At 37.7% G+C, this 21,303-nt stretch overlaps 3 protein-coding genes across 6 annotated transcripts in view; 1 reads left to right on the top strand and 2 right to left on the bottom strand.

The window, feature by feature from the left end:
- The window catches only part of wdr17 (WD repeat domain 17), a 77,363-nt gene that overhangs the window by 26,898 nt on the left and 29,162 nt on the right, over positions 1 to 21,303 (top strand). Inside the window, exons 9-16 of the mRNA XM_034302841.2 lie at positions 1,549 to 1,640; positions 1,866 to 1,948; positions 2,043 to 2,129; positions 2,750 to 2,914; positions 3,548 to 3,750; positions 3,864 to 4,013; positions 4,544 to 4,674; positions 4,751 to 4,876. Coding sequence (XP_034158732.1) covers positions 1,549 to 1,640; positions 1,866 to 1,948; positions 2,043 to 2,129; positions 2,750 to 2,914; positions 3,548 to 3,750; positions 3,864 to 4,013; positions 4,544 to 4,674; positions 4,751 to 4,876 — 1,037 coding nt within the window. The remainder of the gene's footprint in view (positions 1 to 1,548; positions 1,641 to 1,865; positions 1,949 to 2,042; positions 2,130 to 2,749; positions 2,915 to 3,547; positions 3,751 to 3,863; positions 4,014 to 4,543; positions 4,675 to 4,750; positions 4,877 to 21,303) is intronic.
- LOC128317983 (uncharacterized) lies at positions 5,103 to 7,812 on the bottom strand. Its single transcript, XM_053232249.1, has one exon. It carries the CDS (start codon positions 6,020 to 6,022, stop codon positions 5,417 to 5,419), a length of 606 nt encoding a protein of 201 aa, XP_053088224.1. The 5' UTR covers positions 6,023 to 7,812; the 3' UTR covers positions 5,103 to 5,416.
- LOC128317982 (uncharacterized) lies at positions 10,237 to 15,196 on the bottom strand. Of its 4 annotated transcripts, none has more exons than XM_053232245.1 (3): positions 14,042 to 15,196; positions 12,317 to 12,497; positions 10,237 to 12,235 (listed from the first exon to the last, which is right to left on the bottom strand). In XM_053232245.1, exons 2-3 carry the CDS (start codon positions 12,382 to 12,384, stop codon positions 10,816 to 10,818), a joined length of 1,488 nt encoding a protein of 495 aa, XP_053088220.1. In that variant the 5' UTR covers positions 12,385 to 12,497; positions 14,042 to 15,196; the 3' UTR covers positions 10,237 to 10,815. The 4 variants fall into 4 exon arrangements, with proteins under 4 accessions (XP_053088220.1, XP_053088222.1, XP_053088219.1 ...); XM_053232247.1 differs by having other exon boundaries at positions 12,413 to 12,497; XM_053232244.1 differs by having other exon boundaries at positions 12,317 to 15,196.

Below are 21,303 nucleotides of genomic sequence, written 5' to 3'. Positions count from 1 at the left end.
ATAGTCAAATTGAGTACAAGGTGGTCATGTTGTTGCTGCCAAGTTTCAGTAAGACAAAGAAAGTCCAAGTTATTGTCTATGATATGTTCTTTCAAAATGTCACTTTTATTGTTGAGGGAACGGGTGTTTAACAGAGAGAATTGGATAAGTTTAATAATAGGAACTAACAAAGGAGCTTTGGGAAGGGGCGGAGACAGAACACGTGTGGTTTGTTTTGATGACGTACCGGTAGTACTTTGCGCGCAGCTGACCAAATAGACTGAATAGACTGAGGAGTACCGGAGTAAACAAACTTGCGACGTGAGCTTCTATGGATGTATTTTTTCCTGCAAAGAAGTCCGAGAGATTTAATTATTGAGATGCACGGAGGAATTAAAGAGCAACGGAGTTTGAGGAGTTGTGAGGCGGAGTATTTTAGAGCCATGTCGGAGAACGGTAGAGCAGCGAGGTAACTCTTAAACAGCAGACCTGCTGATAAGAGAATCAAACAGAACAGTGTGGCCCGGCAGAAGGACATGGCATAGTCCAATCTGCAGTTGCCGGGTGCTTGTAGCCAGCGGCTAGCGCTAGCTGGCTACTGGCGTCACAGCTACTGCTGTCGGGGGCTAGCTACTAGCACTAGCACTAGCTCCTGACACTGTGTGTGCCACAAACCGGTTGGTATCGAGCATGCGGCAACGGCGTCGGAGTCAGGAGCTAGTGCTAGTGCTAGTAGCTAGCCCCCGACAGCAGTAGCTGTGACGCCAGTAGCCAGCTAGCGCTAGCCGCTGGCTACAAGCACCCGGCAACTGCAGATTGGACTATGCCGCTCGTAGAAAACTGATGGACGGGGCTCGATTTAACCAGGATGATAGTAGGGGTTTGCCAGATGGACAGTCCAGTAAATGGATGGAAAGGCAGCACACAGGTCCGATGACAGGTAGTCCAGAGCCGGGAGACGCCAACAGGTGAGCTCAAAAAAAAAAAAAAAAAAACTCCAAGGCAGTAATCCGTAATGAGGATCCGTAAGGAAATCGATCGCAGTCCAAACACGATAATAACTGAGAGTATAACGATACAAATGTGATAAAAAGGGTCAATACAACAAAAAGATAGACAGATGGAGAAGCGGCGATCACAAAGACGCCAGCGTCCTCTCACATCCGGGTTCGCACTCCATATATACATATATAATATGTATTTATATAATGCTTTTACAAATTTATATTTAATGTTATGACAAATTACATAACTACATTTTCCAAAAATAAATATAAAATCAGATTTTGTAGTAATTAGTATCTCACAATATTGTTATTATTATTGTTATTATTGTTATTATTATTATTATTATTATTATTATTATGTTCAGTGCTGGGACGCTGCAGATTGTTTAATTTCTATGTCATTTTTCATATTTCAAAACACAGTGTAAAGTACCATCCAGAATTTTTTTTTTAAACAAATTATTTGTAAAAACCTGTTGTTATGACAGCTAGACATATCTGTGTAGAGTTTGTATTTAGTCTATAATTATTATATTTATTTATTCCATACTGCTGCCCAAAGGAGACCTGAACTGCATAGCAGGAGCCACGTCCAGGAACGGAGCGTTCATCTGGGACGTGAAAAAGGGCAAAATGATCACAAGATTTAATGAGGTATGGAAAGAACACCATAACTATGTGGCGTTTGAAACCACAAGGCAGTGACTACACATGATATGAGTTATAGATTTATATATGATGTGATAGAGTGCTGTTTGATATTGTGAAAATGAAGTCCACAGAAGGAACCAGGGTCAGAAGCCACGTCCCCTCAGCTGAGACTAATACACACTGATGCACAGCTGTATAATTTCTGATTTTGTGTGTGTGTGTTTGCAGCATGGGAAGAACGGTATCTTCTGCATTGCATGGAGTCACAAAGATTCCAAACGTATCGCCACGTGCAGTGGAGACGGGTTCTGGTAAATTTCTGATTTTGCGATTTAACATCATTAGAACATTATCGAGTGTATGAGATTTCATCATCACTCTGTTTTTATTATTTACTGGTTTCAGTATCATCAGAACCATTGATGGTAAAGTGCTGCATAAATATAAGCACCCTGCATCTGTGTTCGGGTGTGACTGGAGTCAGAATAACAAGTGAGTATCTCTCTGTCTGTCTGTCTATCTGTCTTTCTGTCTGTCTGAACAATATTCATCAACAACCATTCTTTTCTGTGATGAAAGCGGAACAATGAAATAAAACACCCTTTTACTCAAACTCTATGATAAAATGTAATTATATTTTCCTCAGTCAATAAAAACACGACAGAAAGACAGCTTGTTGTTTAGTTCTGTAGAAAACTATCTAGCTAGTTATGTGTCTCATTATCTATCTGGTTATCCATCTCTAGTGTGCTCTGGCTTTAATTAAAACTAAATATTTTTTCTCACTGTTTTCCCTCTGTCCGTGTTCAGACGTGGTATTAACGCCTGTATCTGGTGATCTGATCATAAATGGACAGCTGATCAGATTGCTTTTTACTCCTGACATTTTTGATTGTCATCAATGCGTCTTCTTTGACCACTTGAGATTGGATTTTGTGATGTATGTAGTATTCACACTACTTACAGCATACTGTGTGTCCATTATACATACCAGATTACCTCCAGATCCTAATGCTACTCCAAAACTCATCAGACTTCGTACACTCCTTAATACCAGGTTTGAACTGAGCTCTTATCTCACGCTCTTCTCCCTTTCTCTCGCTCTATCTCAGAGACATGATTGCGACTGGATGTGAGGATAAAAATGTACGAGTCTACTACTTGGCCACAAGCTCAGATCAGCCGCTGAAGGTGTTTACTGGACACACGGCCAAGGTGTTCCACGTGCGCTGGTCTCCTCTCCGAGAGGGAATCCTGTGCAGCGGCTCTGACGATGGGTAACTCATTACACTGGCAAATTTTATATACATTTTATATCGTCACAGCATTTTGCATGACTGTATATAGTTTTCGTTTTCTGTTATACTCAAATGTATACCAGTGCACGTTTATAGGCTTTCCCTGGGGTTGAATTATAAAGTTGATTATTTCCTATAACAGCACATCCCAAAATGATTTATTCCTCTTAATACCACAGTAATTTGCCAACGAACATTTTTTTTATTAATTCATGAATGACATATTGTAATTTTTATCAGTTTGTAGTTACATTTAATATTGGGGACTATAAGACAGAAAACACAGTTTGTCATGTTTCGGAGAAACTGCAAAGTGTAATCTCCTCTGTCCTGAACATGTCAAAAAACTTTAAGTTACAGCTTCACCTCTGACTGCTACAAAGCTCTAACACTGGAGACTCCTTCACAGAAAACTTCAACGATCAACAATTACACACATTTTTAATCTGTTTATGTAGAGCGTCTGTCAGACAGTTCCCTGTGAATTAGCTGTTACTATAGAAACGACAACATATTAGAACAAAACCAGAGATTTGCAGCTACATTACTGTCAGAGCTGCCGTTCTAGATGATAAGTCAATAAGTGTGTGTGTGTGTGTGTGTGTGTTGCAGGACGGTGCGTATTTGGGACTACACACAGGACGCCTGCATTAACGTGTTGAGTGGGCACACAGCTCCAGTACGTGGTCTGATGTGGAACTCAGAGGTACCGTACCTGCTCACATCGGGCAGCTGGGACTATACCATCCGCGTGTGGGACACCAGGGACGGTACCTGCCTGGACACCGTCTACGACCACGGAGCCGATGTCTACGGTACTGCACGCAGTCCATACAGTGTGGAGATCACTCATTAAACATCTGCAGTACTGCCAACGCAGCTTTACTTCTTACATGGTGTGTGTGTGTGTTTAAAACACTGACCATAGGTCTAACGTGCCATCCGAGTCGCCCGTTCACCATGGCGTCCTGCTCCAGGGACTCGACTGTGCGCCTGTGGTCACTGACCCCTCTCATCGCCCCGCTGCTGATCAACATCCTGACTGAGCACAGCTGGGATGACATCATCGGAAACACAGGTGAGCCGCCATTACTGCACAAAATAATAGATGACATAACATAAGCAGGATTCTGCATTTTAAACCAAACAAAATGAAACAGCATTCTTACAATTTGAAATTGTTTAATGGTGTGTTTTTATGCCACAAAGCTGAATTCTGGATTCTTATTTATGGTCAAAAAAGACACACAAATACATGTTGTTATAGAAAAATAATCAGCTTACCTAATATAATCATCACACCTCCCCAATGTTGATTACTTTCCTATAACAGCATGTCAGTTTTATTATCTACTTATTATCTAGAAATATTAATATATGCCATATAAGGTTCTGTGCCAATGTGGCATCTGTTGCTTATGATTAAAAATAACAGCAGATTATCAGTGTGTAGCCTAATGCAGTCAGGTCTTATCAGCAAAGGAACAATCTAGCAGATTGTAATTTTTAGCCAATATGACTCTTGCATGTTTTTGACTTTTGAGCTCCTGTGTGTTTAGTGAAGTGTTTAACGTGTTGAGTGAGTGATACTGACCTGTTTTATTACAGATCGGGCGATGGTTCCCGGCGCTCCCCCTCTCCTCTGTGGTAAAGTGTCCAGAGATATCAAGCAAGAACTTGATAAACTTTCCAGTGATGTGCGAACAAAGAAACTGCGCTGGTTCTCTGAATGCTTCTCGGTCAGTAAAACCACACAGGCACACTTTCAGCCCATGATGTTTTTAGGAAAAGATGATGTGAGAGTTTTTTTTTCAGCCTCCAGGAGGGAGCCATAACCTGTGGGACCTGGTGGCTGTGATAAAGGGACAAGATGACAGTTTACTGCCACAGAACTACGGCCAGGGAATCATGCACATGAAACACCTCGTCCGCTTCAAAACGGTGAGTGCTGATGGGATAAAAATCACTAGTGGAAACTGGCTTGAGTGAATTGTAAGGGAGCCACATGGATTTGCAAATCATGACAGTTGTGGTTGGTTCTGGTGGATGGAGTTTGTAAAGAAGACCTGATGCGTTGGATGATGTTGAAGGCATTGATGTATCTGTGGGTCAGTTTTCTACAGCCATGTCTCTCCTTAAGGTCCCTGGTGGAGAACCACACCCTGGCCTCTGGTTCATTTCTGGGAGTCTCTTGTCTGTGTTGGTCTGTGAGTTTTTTCTCCTCTTGTGCCATTTGTTTCTGTGAAACCATTCAGCATTGGCAGATGAGTCTGTGGGGTTAGAGTTCCATGGACGCAGGGGAAGCTGGTACCCGATTACACAGAGGAACAGAGTTAGCCATGTGGCTGAATGCCACAGTGAGTTCTGGGTGTATTCTGCCCAGTGTAAATACTGAGCTCAGTTCAGTGGAATGTGGAGTTATCGGTAGATTATGGTATAGACATGACAGTGCACTTTTCAAGACTAGCACGCATGTCTAATTTAGCTCTCATAATAGCCAGTTTCTGAGAGAAATTTCTCTAAACTCATAAGACTTATATACATAAGCAATTCCCAGCTGATCTGTGTAGTAGCATGCCGGTTGTAATGTTTACTTATATACACTGCACGAGCATACGAATGTTCATCAACTCCAATTATGACACGATCAATGTTGCTTTGATCGTGATGCCCAGTAAATTCATTTGAGATGTAACCAGGTAGTGGTTTTTCTGAATTTATGTTCAGATTACCTACAGTGTGGTAGGTTAGTTTATTTATTATAGGCAGGAGTATATACCCATCTGTCTGCGGTATGTTGTGAAATTGGTGGAAACCATAATCTTTAGACTGAGAACTCCAGTACATTTTCATTTCACTGTACCTAAGATGAACCGCAATCCAGTGCAGAAGCTTCAGACCATGTCTTGGTCGAGGGCGACCAAATCCAGTCTTCTTCAGCTGGGCCAGTTCAGTCTTTGCCTTCTCTATGAAAGATAGCTTCGGACACTCCTTCACACACCACAAACACTCACACCTCACACACAGACAAACATATTGCAGATATTTGTTAATAGCCACTAACTGCACACTAACATCAATAAACATTAACCTTTAAAATCACCTAAAAGTTGTAAAGATCATATTTATTTATTTATTGAATATTTAAATCAGCCTGCTCAACATTAAACAAGAACATTACAAATTCACAGAAACATGTCAATAGCTTTAGCTTTACTAAAAATGCTGATTCTGTAAATAAGGCCAAAACATAATTAGTTAACGTGCTTAAGCTAGCTATAGCATTAGCTTCATACGGCTGCATGACTCATACAGCTACATAACACAACAATTATTTTTCACGACCTATATATCTAGCATTAATTTAATGCCCGGCTGACAAAGAATTTTCATCGATAACATCCTGTTTCACTGGTGAATTTACAGAGTACACTATCGGTTTTACTATCGGTCTGGAGATTTCTGGCCTACCTGCAACAGGCGTGCAACATGGCGGCTTGTGAACTAGTGGTTTATCGCGATCTCTGTCCGAGATTTCGAGGGCTGTGCACATGCGTACTATACACACGTTTTTTTTTTCCGGTATCGTAACCAGGATGCCCCGCAAGGAAGCTTATTACGAGTTACGTAATAAGTGACAACAAAAATTAGACGTAAGTGACAATAAGCATTATATAAACCAAGGTATATGATTTTTTTCAGCCGTATGAATTTATTTACTCTCTGGTATTATTCTTTCACTTTCTCCTGTCTAATCTAAATTCAGCTAAACAATAGTGTGGAGACAATTTTCCTCTTATAGACTCTGTTTGGTACAGATTTATAGGTTTAGTTAAGGTTTAGGTTTTGTTTTGAGGAGCATTTTATTTTTTCAGTAATTTTTCAAACAATTTGACCACTCATTATTACTACAAATCCAATTATTATTGGTATCCATTATTACTACATTACTATCCATTTCCCACCACTGTGTAGTGAAGTGGCGGGAAATAACTACATACACAAAATAAGATTTGGTAGTTACTTTGTACTTACCATTTTATAGAATTGTAGATAATCTCCTCTGAACAACAAGTGGTTAGAAATCCAAGGTGTTTCCCTCGGAGTTAAGTCCTTGTAGCAAGTGCAGCAAGAGGTAGATCCAAAAAGGAGTTGAATGCACAGCAGGCATTTTACCAATAAACCAAGCAACCAATTTAAAAAATGCATTTCTTGGTAGGCGATAAGAAAGATCCCAGAACAGAGCTGTTGATCTCAGTGTCAGGTCCCTCTCAACAACCAGATGCAAAATCTTATGTAAACTTTGTCTTTCTTAAAGACAGAGACACACACACACACCTCACTCCATCTCACACTCCTATACACACACAGCATTGTGAAAAGTAAATTTGTCAAAAATCCAACATACTCAATAACAACTCCAATGTACATCAAATATTGTACATTCAAGTGTGAGCAGAATGAGGAACCGTAGAAGAGGAAGACAGCTGACTTCTGTGCAACCCAGCAATGTGACTGTGGTTTAATCTTCAGTTAAAGCTAAAGATCTCATTTTTCACAGCTCCACACAGAATGAGGAGCCGTAGAAGAGGAAGACAGCTAACTTACTGAGTAAAGTCCTCAGAGCAGGTGCAGCAAAAAGTGGATCCAGAAAGGAGGTGGATGGACAAAGTGCATTACCAAACTGTGGTTACACTGCTGAAAGAGTACAGTACACAAAGGATTGTGAAACCGGTTTTTCATCTGTATGATATTTGCATTGGAAAAAGACGACTTCCTCTTGCAGAATGCTCGATTGTTTGGAAACAGAAACTGATCTATACTTTAGATGTAGGTTGCTGAGCAACACTGAATCTCTCAACTGGTGCAGAGGTTTTATCCAGTGTTCAGTGTTTATAGCTTTATAGATTTGGGTAATGAATTAGTTTTTGTTAACATCGAAACATTATAGTTAAAACCTTTTAGTCGTTGTTTTCTACAACACATGCAGTTGGTGAAAAAAGTAAGTACAAAAATAAGACACACACACACACACACACACACTGACACCTCCTCCAAATTCCCCACATACACACACCAGCATAATGAAAAAAACATACATACATTCAACAAATATATTAACAATTTATTATTTTAACATATTACTTATTACAACTTATTACTATTTTAGTTTATTGTAAAAATGTATCTGTAAAATGTTGCACATATATTTATATATTGCATTTCTTTCAGTTATGTACATTATTATATTATTTCCATTACATACATTATATTTTCATGTAAAAGCAGGAGATGTCCACCTAATCTGATTGAAAGAATACAATTAAGGTTGTAGTGGTTGTAGTCGTGGATTGTGGGAAATGGAGTTTGTGCTGGGAGCTAAAGATGACGTGATATTGGGTGTGTTTGAGTTGAACTGAGCCTCACCTTGACTGAAGATGATACAGATTGGGGGAGGAGTTTAAAACACAGCAGGTAAGATGGACAGTTTGTTTTCCGTAGTGTGCTTCCACCTGCTGTAAATATGAGTCACTGCAGATATTTCATATGTGTTAGTAGTTAGTTTATGGATGCAGATTTATTTATTAATTTTCATCAAGTCGACTCATCACATTGTGCCGGTGATGCTGATTCACCTCCACCAAAAAAATCTAACTAGCATGCATCACGCCAAACGAGGTGACGCTGAAACCGCACAGGTCTGTGTAAAGTCGAACATTGCTGCTGGTAATTATGCAAAAGTGAGAGTTTTGTAGATTTTAGATCAACATTGTCGTAGAAATGGTGCTATTTATAGAACAGGCACCAGAAATATAAAGTACATACTAGCTATATAAGTGCTACGCTATAAATCTAATTAATCATTCTCATTAGATTATCAGACTCATTAGCCATAGTCATTTTCTTATTTATAATCATAACAGAGACAAATAACTTGAAGGATTCTAAAGCTCTAAATAGTTTGGCTTTTTGTAATAACCAAGTAAAAAAGCCACAGTACTAACCAAAAAAACCTAAAATAACTCACAGTAATAAGCAAGACAAGGTAATAAGAATGTTTCCTATAATAGAACTGTTGTAAAAAATAATTTATTCGTTTAGATTTATATTTACAGCTTTGAACAAATGCACTTATCCAGAGTGACTTACAGAAGTGCTTTATAGTCTCCATCAAACAAAAACAGGACAAATAGTGCATGGTCTAAGAATAGCATCAAGCTAAAACCCTGTATGGAGTGAAGTTAGTACAGCAAGAAAACACACTTCATAATAATCATTGTTATTTGTTAAAATTGTGAGTTTGTGGATATATGACCTAAACAAGAATCATAAGCGGGGTTGAAAAACGTATATGGTTTGGTCTGATCTGCAGAATGATGAGTCAAATATGGGGGAAAAACTCATTACAGTTCCTGTTTATCTACTAGTTGTCATTGTAATGTGTGGTTCATGAAGGCTGTGTGTACATGCATAAACTCAGTGTGGTATTTATTATGACCAGGATACGAGGATAATCCGTGATCATAAGTTAAAACACATGCAAGAGTTTTAAAAACGAGGGACAAACAAGGAAACAAGAAACTGAGGCTTGGACTTAAAGTTTCAGAAATGCACAGTAAGACTTAGCAAATAAACAACAGAAACAGCAGCAAACTAGCACAGGACACAAGGACACAATCAGGTAACACACCATGTGCAGAGACAGGACAGATACAAAAGCACATGAAGTGAAGTAAAAAGCAAGCAGCGCTCACTGCACTGGGAACCTCACTGAGAGGAAGATTCAGGACAGTCGTCTCCTTTTAGTTTTATTCTATCTTCTGATGATCCCAGCTCAGGAGCACATACAAGCTAATGTACACTTTCAGGCTATCATTTCACAACACATTTAAAACGTCAGTGAAATATACGCTAGAATTACCTGCCCTGACTGCTGCTCCTCCCCTGAGCTCGGGGAAGCATGATTCCTTCCCCAGTGGGCCTCTATTAGTTCAGATTTTTGACCATAATAACTCTATGGAACCTTACCAGGGCAGTGAGCTGGCTTTATTGCACCATTATTGCACAATATCTAGAATATTTTACATTATTACTATTTCAGAAGTAAAAAAATGTATGGAGTTGTGAATGAGGACTTAATGAAAATTAACATTTGTTGAACAGCTGATGGTGTGGTTCTTTTTTCCGCTTCTGAACACACTCCATTATAGAACAATTCAATGGTTTTAACACCAAACCTTTTGTTTTATATATGTATATATATATATATATATATATATATATATATATATATATATATATATATATATATATATATATATGTGTGTGTGTGTGTGTGTGTTCAATAACACTTTCTCTGTGACCAGCAACTCAAAGCTTCAGTTAATACAGTTAATTTAAAATCCTACATAGAACCCACATTAAAACCATAAAGTGCACCATATGAAACATAGTAATACATGTCCACACCTCTGCCCAGCATTGACAGACCATTACTAGCTTATTACTCCATTATAATAAACATCCATAATTTTGGTCAGAAGTCATGAACATGCTCTTTGTGATCTTGAGCCTTGGCATGCCACTCTGCCCCACTATTTCATGACATTTCTTTATTTTCCATTTCCATCTATCTCAGACCCTTCATATTAATATTATTCATCATCGCTAAAAAGATTGCACTATCCTGGTAGATCACTCCACCCTTGAAAGAATCATCAGCATACATGGTTACACTTCTTACAATACACTGAGAGCTAATTCCTCCTTCCCCACTTCCTCTTGGTAAAATATATATACACGTAATTTGTTCATTATCCTCATCCTTCATCGTTAATGGTTATCATCCTTAATTATTAATGGTAGCATGCATTTCTCTTTCAATTTCTTTTCTTTCTCCTTGGGATGAAGTTGTCATTTTTCCTGTTTTGCTCCTGGAATAACGATGATAAAAAAATGACAATTATAAATATTCTCATAATGAACTCCCAGAAGAAGTAAAAAAAGAAAAAAAGCAAAAGAAAATACACCCCCCAAAAGAAAAAACTCATTTTTGAAACAGGTGATTTGATATCAGTCTTTTGGTTCCTTGAAGACGCGATGGTTGGTGTGCGTTTGGATAGTTGTTTGGATGTTTGGATATCCTTAGATGGGGTTTGAAGGTTGAAATTCCTGAAAGATTGCATGGTGTTGTCTGGAATGAAATCGTTTAGTTGTAGTTCACTCTCCTTGGTAGTAGTGCGCATTTGGGTATTATTATTATTTGTAAAGATGGGAGGTGATTCAATGTCAGTGCAGATATCTTGGTTTGTAGAAAATGTAATTGCTGGACTGCAGATGGAGGGTGTTGGTGAAGCTTCCTGGTGTCCTTGTATATTATTCTTTATCAAGATAGAAAGGGATTCGATCTCCTTCTGAATGTCTTGGGTCGTAGAAGATGTAATTGCTGGACTGAAGATGGAGCGTGTTGGTGAAGCTTCCTGGTGTCCTTGTGTATTATTCTTTATCAAGATAGAAAGTGATTCGATCTCCTTCTGAATGTCTTGGGTCGTAGATGATGTAATTGCTGGACTGAAGATGGAGGGTATTGGTGAAGCTTCCTGGTGTCCTTGTGTATTATTCTTTATCAAGATAGAAAGTGATTCGATCTCCTTCTGAATGTCTTGGGTCGTAGAAGATGTAATTGCTGGACTGAAGATGGAGAGTGTCAGTGGAGCAGGACATGGGGGTTGTTGGTTACTTAATTCTACAAGACTTGTGAGAAAACTGTTTGTTTGCTGTTTCAAATACCCAGTTTTCAGAAGAAAGTCCTCTAAGGTCAGACCCCTGATAATCATAATGAGGTGCTTGCTGATGTGGTAGGTGGAGTGTTTGTTGAAATTTGACCTATCACTGTGCTCAGTCACATAGACTCTTTCAATACAGTGATTGTTTAGGCTGACTATGATGCGGTCCATGTTGCTGTTGTCTGGGAAGCGTGTATAATCCTTTCGGACATAATGGGGCAGATCATTAGCTCCTGGTTTTCTTAGATTGCCAACCTCATAGTAGGGGAAAGCCACTTTAGGCAGAAGTTTACCACTGTATCTTTCATATTTGTTCTCAAATGAGTGGAAACCAAAATTTCCATTTTCTGGATAACAGTGCGACAGCATAACATTGTTTTGGTTAAAAGAGAGACAGTCATTAGCAAACCAGTACAGCAGCTTGAGACCATGTCTTGGATGAGGTCGACCGAACCTAGACTGCTCCAGCTGGTCTATTTCTTCCAGCGTCTTCATGCTGACTCCTGCTGAGGGTCTAAAAAACATATATTGGATATATTATAGTTAAGCACAATTGTGCCTTACACACATGGGGCAGAGTTTGAGCAAAACGTACCTTGAACTTTTCTTCTGTGATATTGGTGTTAAGTCCAGTGACAATTTAAAGTAACCACAATACGACATTATGGACAAAATTATGAACAACACTTACAGTGAGCTGTAGGCGCAGCACATGGGTGCTCAGTCAGCTTAAACCAGCTCGAACCATGGTCACGTTTTCTTTACAGCAGAGCATACTGAAAAAATAGGCATTGTTTTATTAATTCAACAAATCAAAATATTGAATTAAAAGGATAATAATTTAGCCTACGTCCCATCTAATGTGCTCAATTTAGTATTTCATGGCTTCATTTATTTGTATGCATGAGTAACTTTTGCATGATATTTAAAAAAAAAAAAAAAAAACAAGCAAAATAATAGGATGTGCTGGATCAAGTGCTATTTTCTTAACTGTTGAATAATGAGGGTGGTGGTATTCATGTTTTTTGCATTTTTTTTTATTTAAAATGTCTCTTTTGTTTATGTTGCATTTTATTCCAGTTGACAGAAAATTAAAAAAAAATGCTATTTCCTTCTTCAGTCAGCATTGTCTATTCCTGTTTTTTTTTTTTTCAGTTTTAAAGGCAAGTACTTGTGTTTAAAGGTGGTGTCAGACCATTCTACTGGCATGAACTTAGAATTTAAAAAAAAAAAAATTGCTTTTCTGGCCCAGAAAAGTGACTTAACCAGCTGCTTAACCCAAATCTGAATGCTTGTAACTTTCCCCACATAAATATTAACATAACATTTGGACTTAAGTCAGCAACTGAATACAGGTCTAAATAAACTAGCCAGTAAACTTTTAAAACGACCCTAAAATTAATATTTTTTCTGAATTAAGTGATAAAAAAAATCATAAATCAAGTCTAAAAAAACTGACATTAACAGAAAGTTAGAAAGTCACAACAGAAAGTCACAGAAACATGCCTATATGTTTGCCTTCATTGAAATATTCAGTGAGTATTCTATGAGTGTATTCTACAAATAAGCAATGTGGAAATGTTCCAACACTATAACCTAATATCAGCCAACATTTTTCATATAGAAATTGTTAAGTTAACAGAATTCTAAGTTTAACAGATGAGTAGCTAGTGGCAAAGCTACCTAGAAAGACAACATCATCTTTATAAGGCTTGGGAATGTGATCCCACCCCATAATAATCCTACACGTTATTGGCATATGAACAGTTACAATGTATTAATGCTAGTTATATCGCAGCACTGAATTCTATCTCTATATACATATGTACTGTACATATTCCTCTTCGTATTCCTCTGGGGAAAAAAAACCTACTGTTGAGTTCATTACACGACAGAGTAAACAGCTGGTATATATAAATTACACAATGACTCCGTGATTGCATTGTTTAAAAAATACATTACACGCAAGATTATAAAACCGGTTTTTCAGTTATATGAAGTTATTTACCTTCAAGTATGAAGTTTGCTGGTGTTTCAGAAAAAAAGAGCACTTCCTTATGCTGAGTGCTCGATTGTTAGAAAAGAGGGCGGGTCTAATCCGAGGTTACTTAGCAACGCAGAATCTCTATGTTCAATTCAACAACAGCGTACTGGTGGAGACTAATGATCTTTTGTTCTCTTTATAGCTTTATACCGTAGCTTTGGCTAATTAATGATTTCTTTTGGTGAACACTGTAGCTAAAGCTTTCATTCATTGACTTGATAGTACTTGTTATAACATTATAAGTTTGGAAAACAAAAATAAGTCTTTGTACTTAACTTTTTATGGAATTGTAGATAACCTTCTTTGAACACTAACAGTCACATGGTTAGAGGTTGAGGGTGTATCCCTCTCCGTACACTCTTTGCAGCAAGTCCAGCAACATTTCCATACAAAAATTAGATGAATGTCAGCAGACATTTTACCAATCCATATCCATAATCCATTGAAAAAAGAATTTCTTTTGCAAAAGAGGCGATTCTAAGATTAAGGAAAGATCAAGAATGACCCAAAGCAGCCCATAATGTCATGTCCCTTTCAACAAAACATGCATGTAAACTTTATCTTTCATACACACACACACACACACACACACACACACACAAACACAGATACACCCACAAAGACACATCATCAATCCACCCTCCCCAAACACATACACACAGCATATTAACAAGCCGATTCAACAAAAGTACTAATGATTTAATATTGTATTATTACAAATTATTGCTATTTTAGTTCACTGGCAAGGGCTGGAGAAGGAGATGGGCCTGGAAGGAAGTGTGTGTATATCTGTGTGTGTGTAATGAGTTATTTACCATTAAACTTTATGTAGATAAACAATGTGTGTGGTCATTTAACAATTGTTCATATGATAAAGTTTTCTGTAAGGAGACATTTAAGGAATGAGTCTCCAGTGTCAGTGCTTTGTAAGAGTAAGTTGTTTGCCAGAGGAAAGGCTTCAGGATGAAACAGTTTGTGCTTTCCAGCGTCTCCTTATGACAAGCTGCATATTTTTGTCGTATTAACTTCAAGAGAGAGAAAAAGCGAGGCTGTTGAGAAAACGACTCATGTTTCCTAAAATAGCTATAAATAGTTAGCTATAAATGTTAATGTCTTATGTTACTAACTGAAAGTTGGACTGTATCACACCACCCTGGCATGGATTATTTTCTTGTTAAGTGAGTCATACCATTCACCTCTTCTGGCAGAAAATATTTAACATTGCAGTTAATCAACATGCATTCGACTCTAAACTCGGCACAGGTGAATAAACCAGCTGCCAAAATGTCATTTAAATTCAAGGACAAAGTAAAAAATGAGGAAGCTATTTCCATTTGTCATTCCTCAATGTCAAGATGCAGCAAACTCATGACAAACTATTCAGAAATCCACAGGAATTCCAACAGTATACACAAAGCTTAGCTGCTATAAATACATTACACACTGCAAGCATGGTCATGTTGTTAAAAGGGAAAAACCCAAGCAGACGTTTATGCCAGTTTTTCATCTATTTACAGCTTCCTTCTCAGAAAGCAGAATCTGCTCCGTCCCGAGACAACAGGAGTGTCCAAGCTAGCTTCAGGACAATGTCCAGTTATTTTACCTATAGCTACATTATAACCTGTTACAATAATCCAAATTATTACAGAATTTCTATCAGCTTTATGTAGTCAAATCAAGCAATATGGTGGTGTGCAACAAGTTTTCTGAAAAGCCTAACCAACAGAGATTAGTAAGTTATGATTTTTATGAGTTATAATCCCTCATCTCGCTGCAAGTCAAATTGCAAAACAAATCACTGACAAGCTTTCCTCTTCCTTCAAAACAACTCTACCAACCCAACTGAATCTACATAACACATCACATCATGTGCAGCTCATTTCTACTGGGGGCGGGGCTAATTTCATGGCCAGAAAAAAAGCCAATAAAAGTCTGAAATGAAGAAAGCCAGATGCAGGAAATTACGTGGTATTGACAAAATTGTATGATTGTCTAGAGACATTTTAAATATTGCTTCAAATACTTAAATAATTCTTTGTAATACTAAACGTCACTTTCTAAGCATTAAGCAAGAGTAGATTTGATAAATATACTGTATATGCTTAACGTAACATATAAAATAAGTTGGATAATTAGGTTGTTATGAGCTGTTGGTGGGATCCAGTCAAAATTAATTCAGAGAACAATAATTCAGAAAAATTCAGAGAACAATTTTTGATAATCTTCCTAAGGATTCCAGTAATAAAGTTCCTACTCCTGTTATCACTTACGTATACTGTATATATATTTACCTCTGGCTGATACACAGTGCTGACACTGGAGACTCCTTCATATCATTGATTATATGCGTAGCGTCCATCATATTCCCAGTAAGTTCGTGTGAATGCAGAAGCCGTTACTATAGAAACAGTAAGGTATCAGTACGAGTGATTTAATATAAACCTGTGATTCGTCTTGTAGCTGCACTACTGTCAGAGCTGCGGCTACAGAAAATTAATCAACACCATCTGACCCAACAGAATCCAGAATTCCACAGCGCTGTGGTATAAAATAATCCAAATCAAAAGGAGAAGATGAAATGAAAGTGTATGAATTTGAAATATATTAATGAAAGAAGGAAAGACAAAAAAAACCTGACATTGGCAGTAAATATTAGTGGCACAATCTGAAAGGCACACTACACAAGTTTAAATTAAATTAAAAATGTTTTTAGGAGTTCTGTACCTTGTGTGACAGCTTGTTCCTTCTGAGAAACGGAAGTGTGAATGAGCAGTACAGCTGAGTAGATGGCTATCTAGACTTGTTGCTAATGTTATCTGTAAGTTGTCACTCAGGAATAACTGGATGTTACAGCACAACATTTCATTGTTTCAGTTTAAGAAAGCATTTCATATTTTTTTTCTTTGATCTGTTGTGTTTATCGTACATTACATGTCATGATACACCAGCTGTGTAATCACAATGCTTCTGAGGAGGTGCAAGAAATTAAACCAGGTTTAATAACAGAAAGAATAGAAAGAATAAAACTAAAATAGCTTAGATAATATTACTTAAACTAAGCCAAAGAAAACCTAACTAATACATGTCAGTAAATGTCAGACATACACTATATGGTCAAAAGTATGTGTATGTTGTAGCATTACAATTTCCCTTCACTGGAACTAAGAGGCCCAAACCTGTTCCAGCATGACAATGCCCCTGTGCACAAAGCAAGCTCCATGAAGACATGGTGTGTGAAGGTTGGAGTGGAAGAACTCGAGTGTCCTGCACAGAGCCCTGACCTCAACCCCACTGAACACCTTTGGGATGAACTGGAACACCGACTGAACCCCAGACCTCCTTGACATCCCAATATCAGTGCCTGATCTCACTAATGCTCTTGTAGCTGAATGAACACAAATCCCCACAACCACGCTCCAACATCTAGTGGAAAGCTTCCCAGAAGAGAAGAGTGGAGCTTATTATAACACCAAACACGGGGAATAAATCTGGAATGGGATGTTCAACAAGCACAGATGAGTGTGATGGTCAGGGGTGCACAAACTTTTGGCCATACAGTGTATATGAACATGAAACAAATATATCAAAGAGAAGAAACATGGAAGATATACAATAGTATAGACAAAGGAAAAGAAACGGTACTCTGGACAGAAGTGGATGCAGATGTGGTCTTTTGCTGTGAGTCAAATCACAACAAATCACTGACAAGCTTTTCTCATCCATCAATCCAACTTCACTGTAACAACATCTTACAAGTTGCTTTTTAAGGAAAAGGTTCAGAGATGAGCCTGAAATGAAGACACTAGATGCATTGCATGACAATGCTATTTGCTAAATTTTATGATTATTATCTAGACACATTTTAAATATTAGAACATTTGGTAGAAAGTGTTTTTTTTTTATCATTAATGGTGTCCTTAGACATGGAAAGTCTAGCTTCATAGCATAAACTTCATAAAGCTTGTATTGACATTGAATATCATATAGTATAATGCTATTTTTTATATGAAAAGCAGAGCAATATTTGGAAAATGGCAAGAGGTGGAGATGGTGTGTAGATGGTGGTTGGTTGTGTAGCAGGAAGTAGGGGGTGAGGGTTGAAGTCTTTCAGCATCTTCAGGACTTTGGATGTATTTATGGATATCTTCAGTAACCCATTTTTGAGAGGAAATCCTCTAAGGTCACACATTTGATAATCATAATGAGGCCCCGGCTGATGCAGTAGGTGGTGTTGCTTTTTTTTGACTGACGTTGGTGCTCGGTTATATGGACTTCAAAACCACTCCTCATCAGCGCTGACTATGATGCGGTCCTTATTGCTATCATCATGGTAATGAGTGTAATCTTCCAGGACTAAGTCAGGCAGACTATTTGCTGCTTCTCTTCTTAGATTGCAAACCTCATAATAGGGAAGATTTACATCTAGCAGGAGTTTAACACCATTTTCTTTATACCTGTTCTCAAATGGGTGGAAACTATATTCCCTTTCCTCTGGATTATAGCACCAGTGCATCCTAATGTCACCACTGAAATGGAGATAGTTGTTAGCAACCCGTACAGCAGCTTGAGGCCGTGGCTTGGTCGAGGCCCGACCAAATCCACAGATCTCCAGGTGGTTAAATTGATTTAAAGTGGGCTTGGTCATTCCTGTTTAATAAAAATATTAAATATTAACACCTCAAGGGAGCTTAAGGGAGCCTTACCTTCGAGGGTTCCAAGTATGTTCACCCCACATGTTCACCCAACATCCAATACCCAAAAATACTGCGTCATCTTTAGAGCTTTTGACTCAGGCAGTGATCATTCTATAAAAGTCAGTAAATAGTGTTTTCAAAAGAAGCATTTAATAATCATTTTCAATCAATCAATGCTTTTTTGCTGTGAGGCAAATTGTGAAACAAACCAGTAAGAAGATTTCCTTTCCCTCAAACCAACTTCACCCTCTTATCTGTAACTGCATATCTATTAAAAGCTGCTCTTTAAGGAAAAGAGTGGTGTTTTTGCAATCTTCATCTGCCCAGTTTTGGTGTTCCTGTGTCCACTGTAGCCTCAGATTCCTGTTCTTGGCTGGCAGGAGTGTAACCTGATGTGGTCTTCTGCTGTTGTAGCTCATCTGTTTGATGTGTTGTGCGTTCTGAGATGCTTTTCTGATCACCACGGTTGTAAAGAGTGGTTGTTTTAATTACTGTAGACTTCCTGTCAGCTCCAACCAGTCTGGACGTTCTCTTCTGATCTCGCTCATCAGCAGTGTGTTTTCGCCTGCAGTAGTGCTTCTCACTGGATGGTTTATGGTTTTTTTTGCACCATTCTGTGTAAACCCTAGTGTATTGCTCTGCTACCATATGATTGGCTGATCACTTGGATAATTGAATGAATGAGCAGGTGCACAAATGCTCCTAATAAAGCTGCCTGTAAGTGTATTTATGATGAACATACAGTATGTGTATGACGTACTAACAAAATAAACATAAAGTTAGTTTAAATCATGTACACATGTTTATGATTTATTCATTTTCAAGATGTTCCAAATTACCAACCATGGTTCAGGTTAATAGGGGGCAGACTTCAATTCTAAAATTATAAAATGTTATTTGCCTTTTAGAGGTGTTTTTTGTTTACTTACTTTTTCATTTTACTTAATCTGTTCCTAGTTCATTTTAACAAAAAAAATTGATATTTATAATTTTTTAAATGCATCACCAAGGATGAAAGTCTTAACCCAGTGAACAACCCAGTGTTGCAAATTACCAAACATGACATTAAAAAAGTTTTCAGTCAGTTTTGATAAAAAAAAGGCAAGCTCTACTTCTTTAGAATATGATTTAAATCATATGAGGACTTGTATCATCACATTCTAAATATATCTGGTCACTCTAGTACAAGCAGCATCCTTAAGATTTACACACAAAAAAATCCATTGTAATAATATAAAGCACATGTATAATAAGAATAATGATAATTAACAAGACTAAACAGCAAAGCAGAAGGTTCCTGATGGTTTATTGATCATTAATGGCTTGATGATCAAGCTGTCTTTTTATATAAAGCCTACCTTTATAACAACTGCATAAAGCATTTATAGACATTGAATAACATGCATGGTGTACAGTAATGCAAGATTTTATATGAAAAGCATATCAATATTTGCACAATGGTAGCAGGAAGCAGTGGTAGCAAGAAGTAGAGGTTGAGAGTTCAAACATCTACTGGACGTTGTTTGGATTTCTTTATTTTTTTGGATATCTTCAGTAACCCACGGTCGAGAGGAAGTCGTCTAAGGTCAGACGTTTGATAATCATAAGGAGGCCCCGGCTGATGCAGTAGGTGGCGTCAGAGTTGTAGTTTGACTGACCTTGGTGCTCAGTTACATAGACTTTATCAAACCACTCCTCATCAACGCTGACTATGATGCGGTCTGTATTGCTTTCATGGTGGTGGTTGGTGTAATCTTCCCGCACATAGCCAGGCAGATCGTTTGCTCCTGCTCTGCTCAGATTGCCAACCTCATAGTAGGGAAGATCTATATCAGGCAGGAGTTTAACACCTTTATCATTGTACCTGTTCTCAAATGGGTGGAAACCATATTTCCCTTCCTCTGGATCGTAGCGCCAGCACATCCTTTTTTTGCCATCAAAATAGAGACATCGTTTAGCAAACCAATAAAGCAGCTTGAGGCCGTGTCTTGGACAAGGCTGACCGAATCCCGAGTTCTCCAAATGCTCCAGTTCGTTTAGTGTCAGTGGAGCCGTCATGATGAGTCCCGAGTCCTTATCAGGGTCTATAAATAAAATATTAAATATAAACAGAAATAAATAAAATATATTTATTAGAAGACACAAACTATTCACCAACTGTACCATCTTGGTTTTACTTTAGGTTTACATATGGCTTAACCGTATTACCTTTGATTTATGCTGCGTTTACTGCAAAATCCTTTTGCTTAGCCTCACTTATGTGATATAATCTCCAATACTGTTGCGGAGGACAGTCCGCTTTTTGCAATGTCTATAATTATTTCAGAAAAAATACATAAATACATACATACATAAAGCTACATAACTAAAAGCCATAGGTGATGATTTACGGCCCTGTCATTAAAAAACAGACCTTTTTCTGTTTTACTTTGTTTATGATTTCATTTTTCAATATACAAAGAAACAAAAGAAACACAAGTTGCTTTTCAGTTTTGTTTTTATTTTATTTTTTTCTATTACTGACTCAAAAATAGGATGACCGAGAAGTAAATGGACCTATACCAACCTCTAGCTTCATTTTCTTATTTCATAGGTAAATATTTTAATATTTTTTTTAACAATGATTGTTCATTGTTATATGTAATGACATACATTTGAGAGAGAGAGAGAGAGAGAGAGAGAAAGAGAGAGGGGGGAGAGAGTTATATAATAAGCTGATTTAAAATTAAAAAAAAAAATAGAGATAAAAAATATTTTCAAACTTTACTGCAAGTAAAAGAACATGAGGTTTAAAACTCTACACAGGTGATACAACAGAGGGGTAAAACATTATGTAAATTTTAT

Source organism: Pangasianodon hypophthalmus, chromosome 3 (assembly GCF_027358585.1).
Source record: "Pangasianodon hypophthalmus isolate fPanHyp1 chromosome 3, fPanHyp1.pri, whole genome shotgun sequence".
In the NCBI taxonomy this organism is placed as follows: Eukaryota; Metazoa; Chordata; class Actinopteri; order Siluriformes; family Pangasiidae; genus Pangasianodon; species Pangasianodon hypophthalmus.
Note: the sequence above shows the minus strand (reverse complement) of the source record. Positions and strands in the feature narration are given on the sequence as shown.

What these genes read in the sequence shown, in the direction of transcription:
- LOC128317983 (XM_053232249.1), bottom strand. Translation starts at nt 6,022, where the DNA reads ATGTTTATTGATGTTAGTGTGCAGTTAGTGGCTATTAACAAATATCTG.
- LOC128317982 (XM_053232244.1), bottom strand. Translation starts at nt 12,384, where the DNA reads ATGTCGTATTGTGGTTACTTTAAATTGTCACTGGACTTAACACCAATA. An exon ending in TCACAGAAGAAAAGTTCAAG is followed by an intron (nt 12,236 to 12,316) that starts GTACGTTTTGCT and finishes TATGTTTTTTAG; the next exon opens with ACCCTCAGCAGGAGTCAGCA.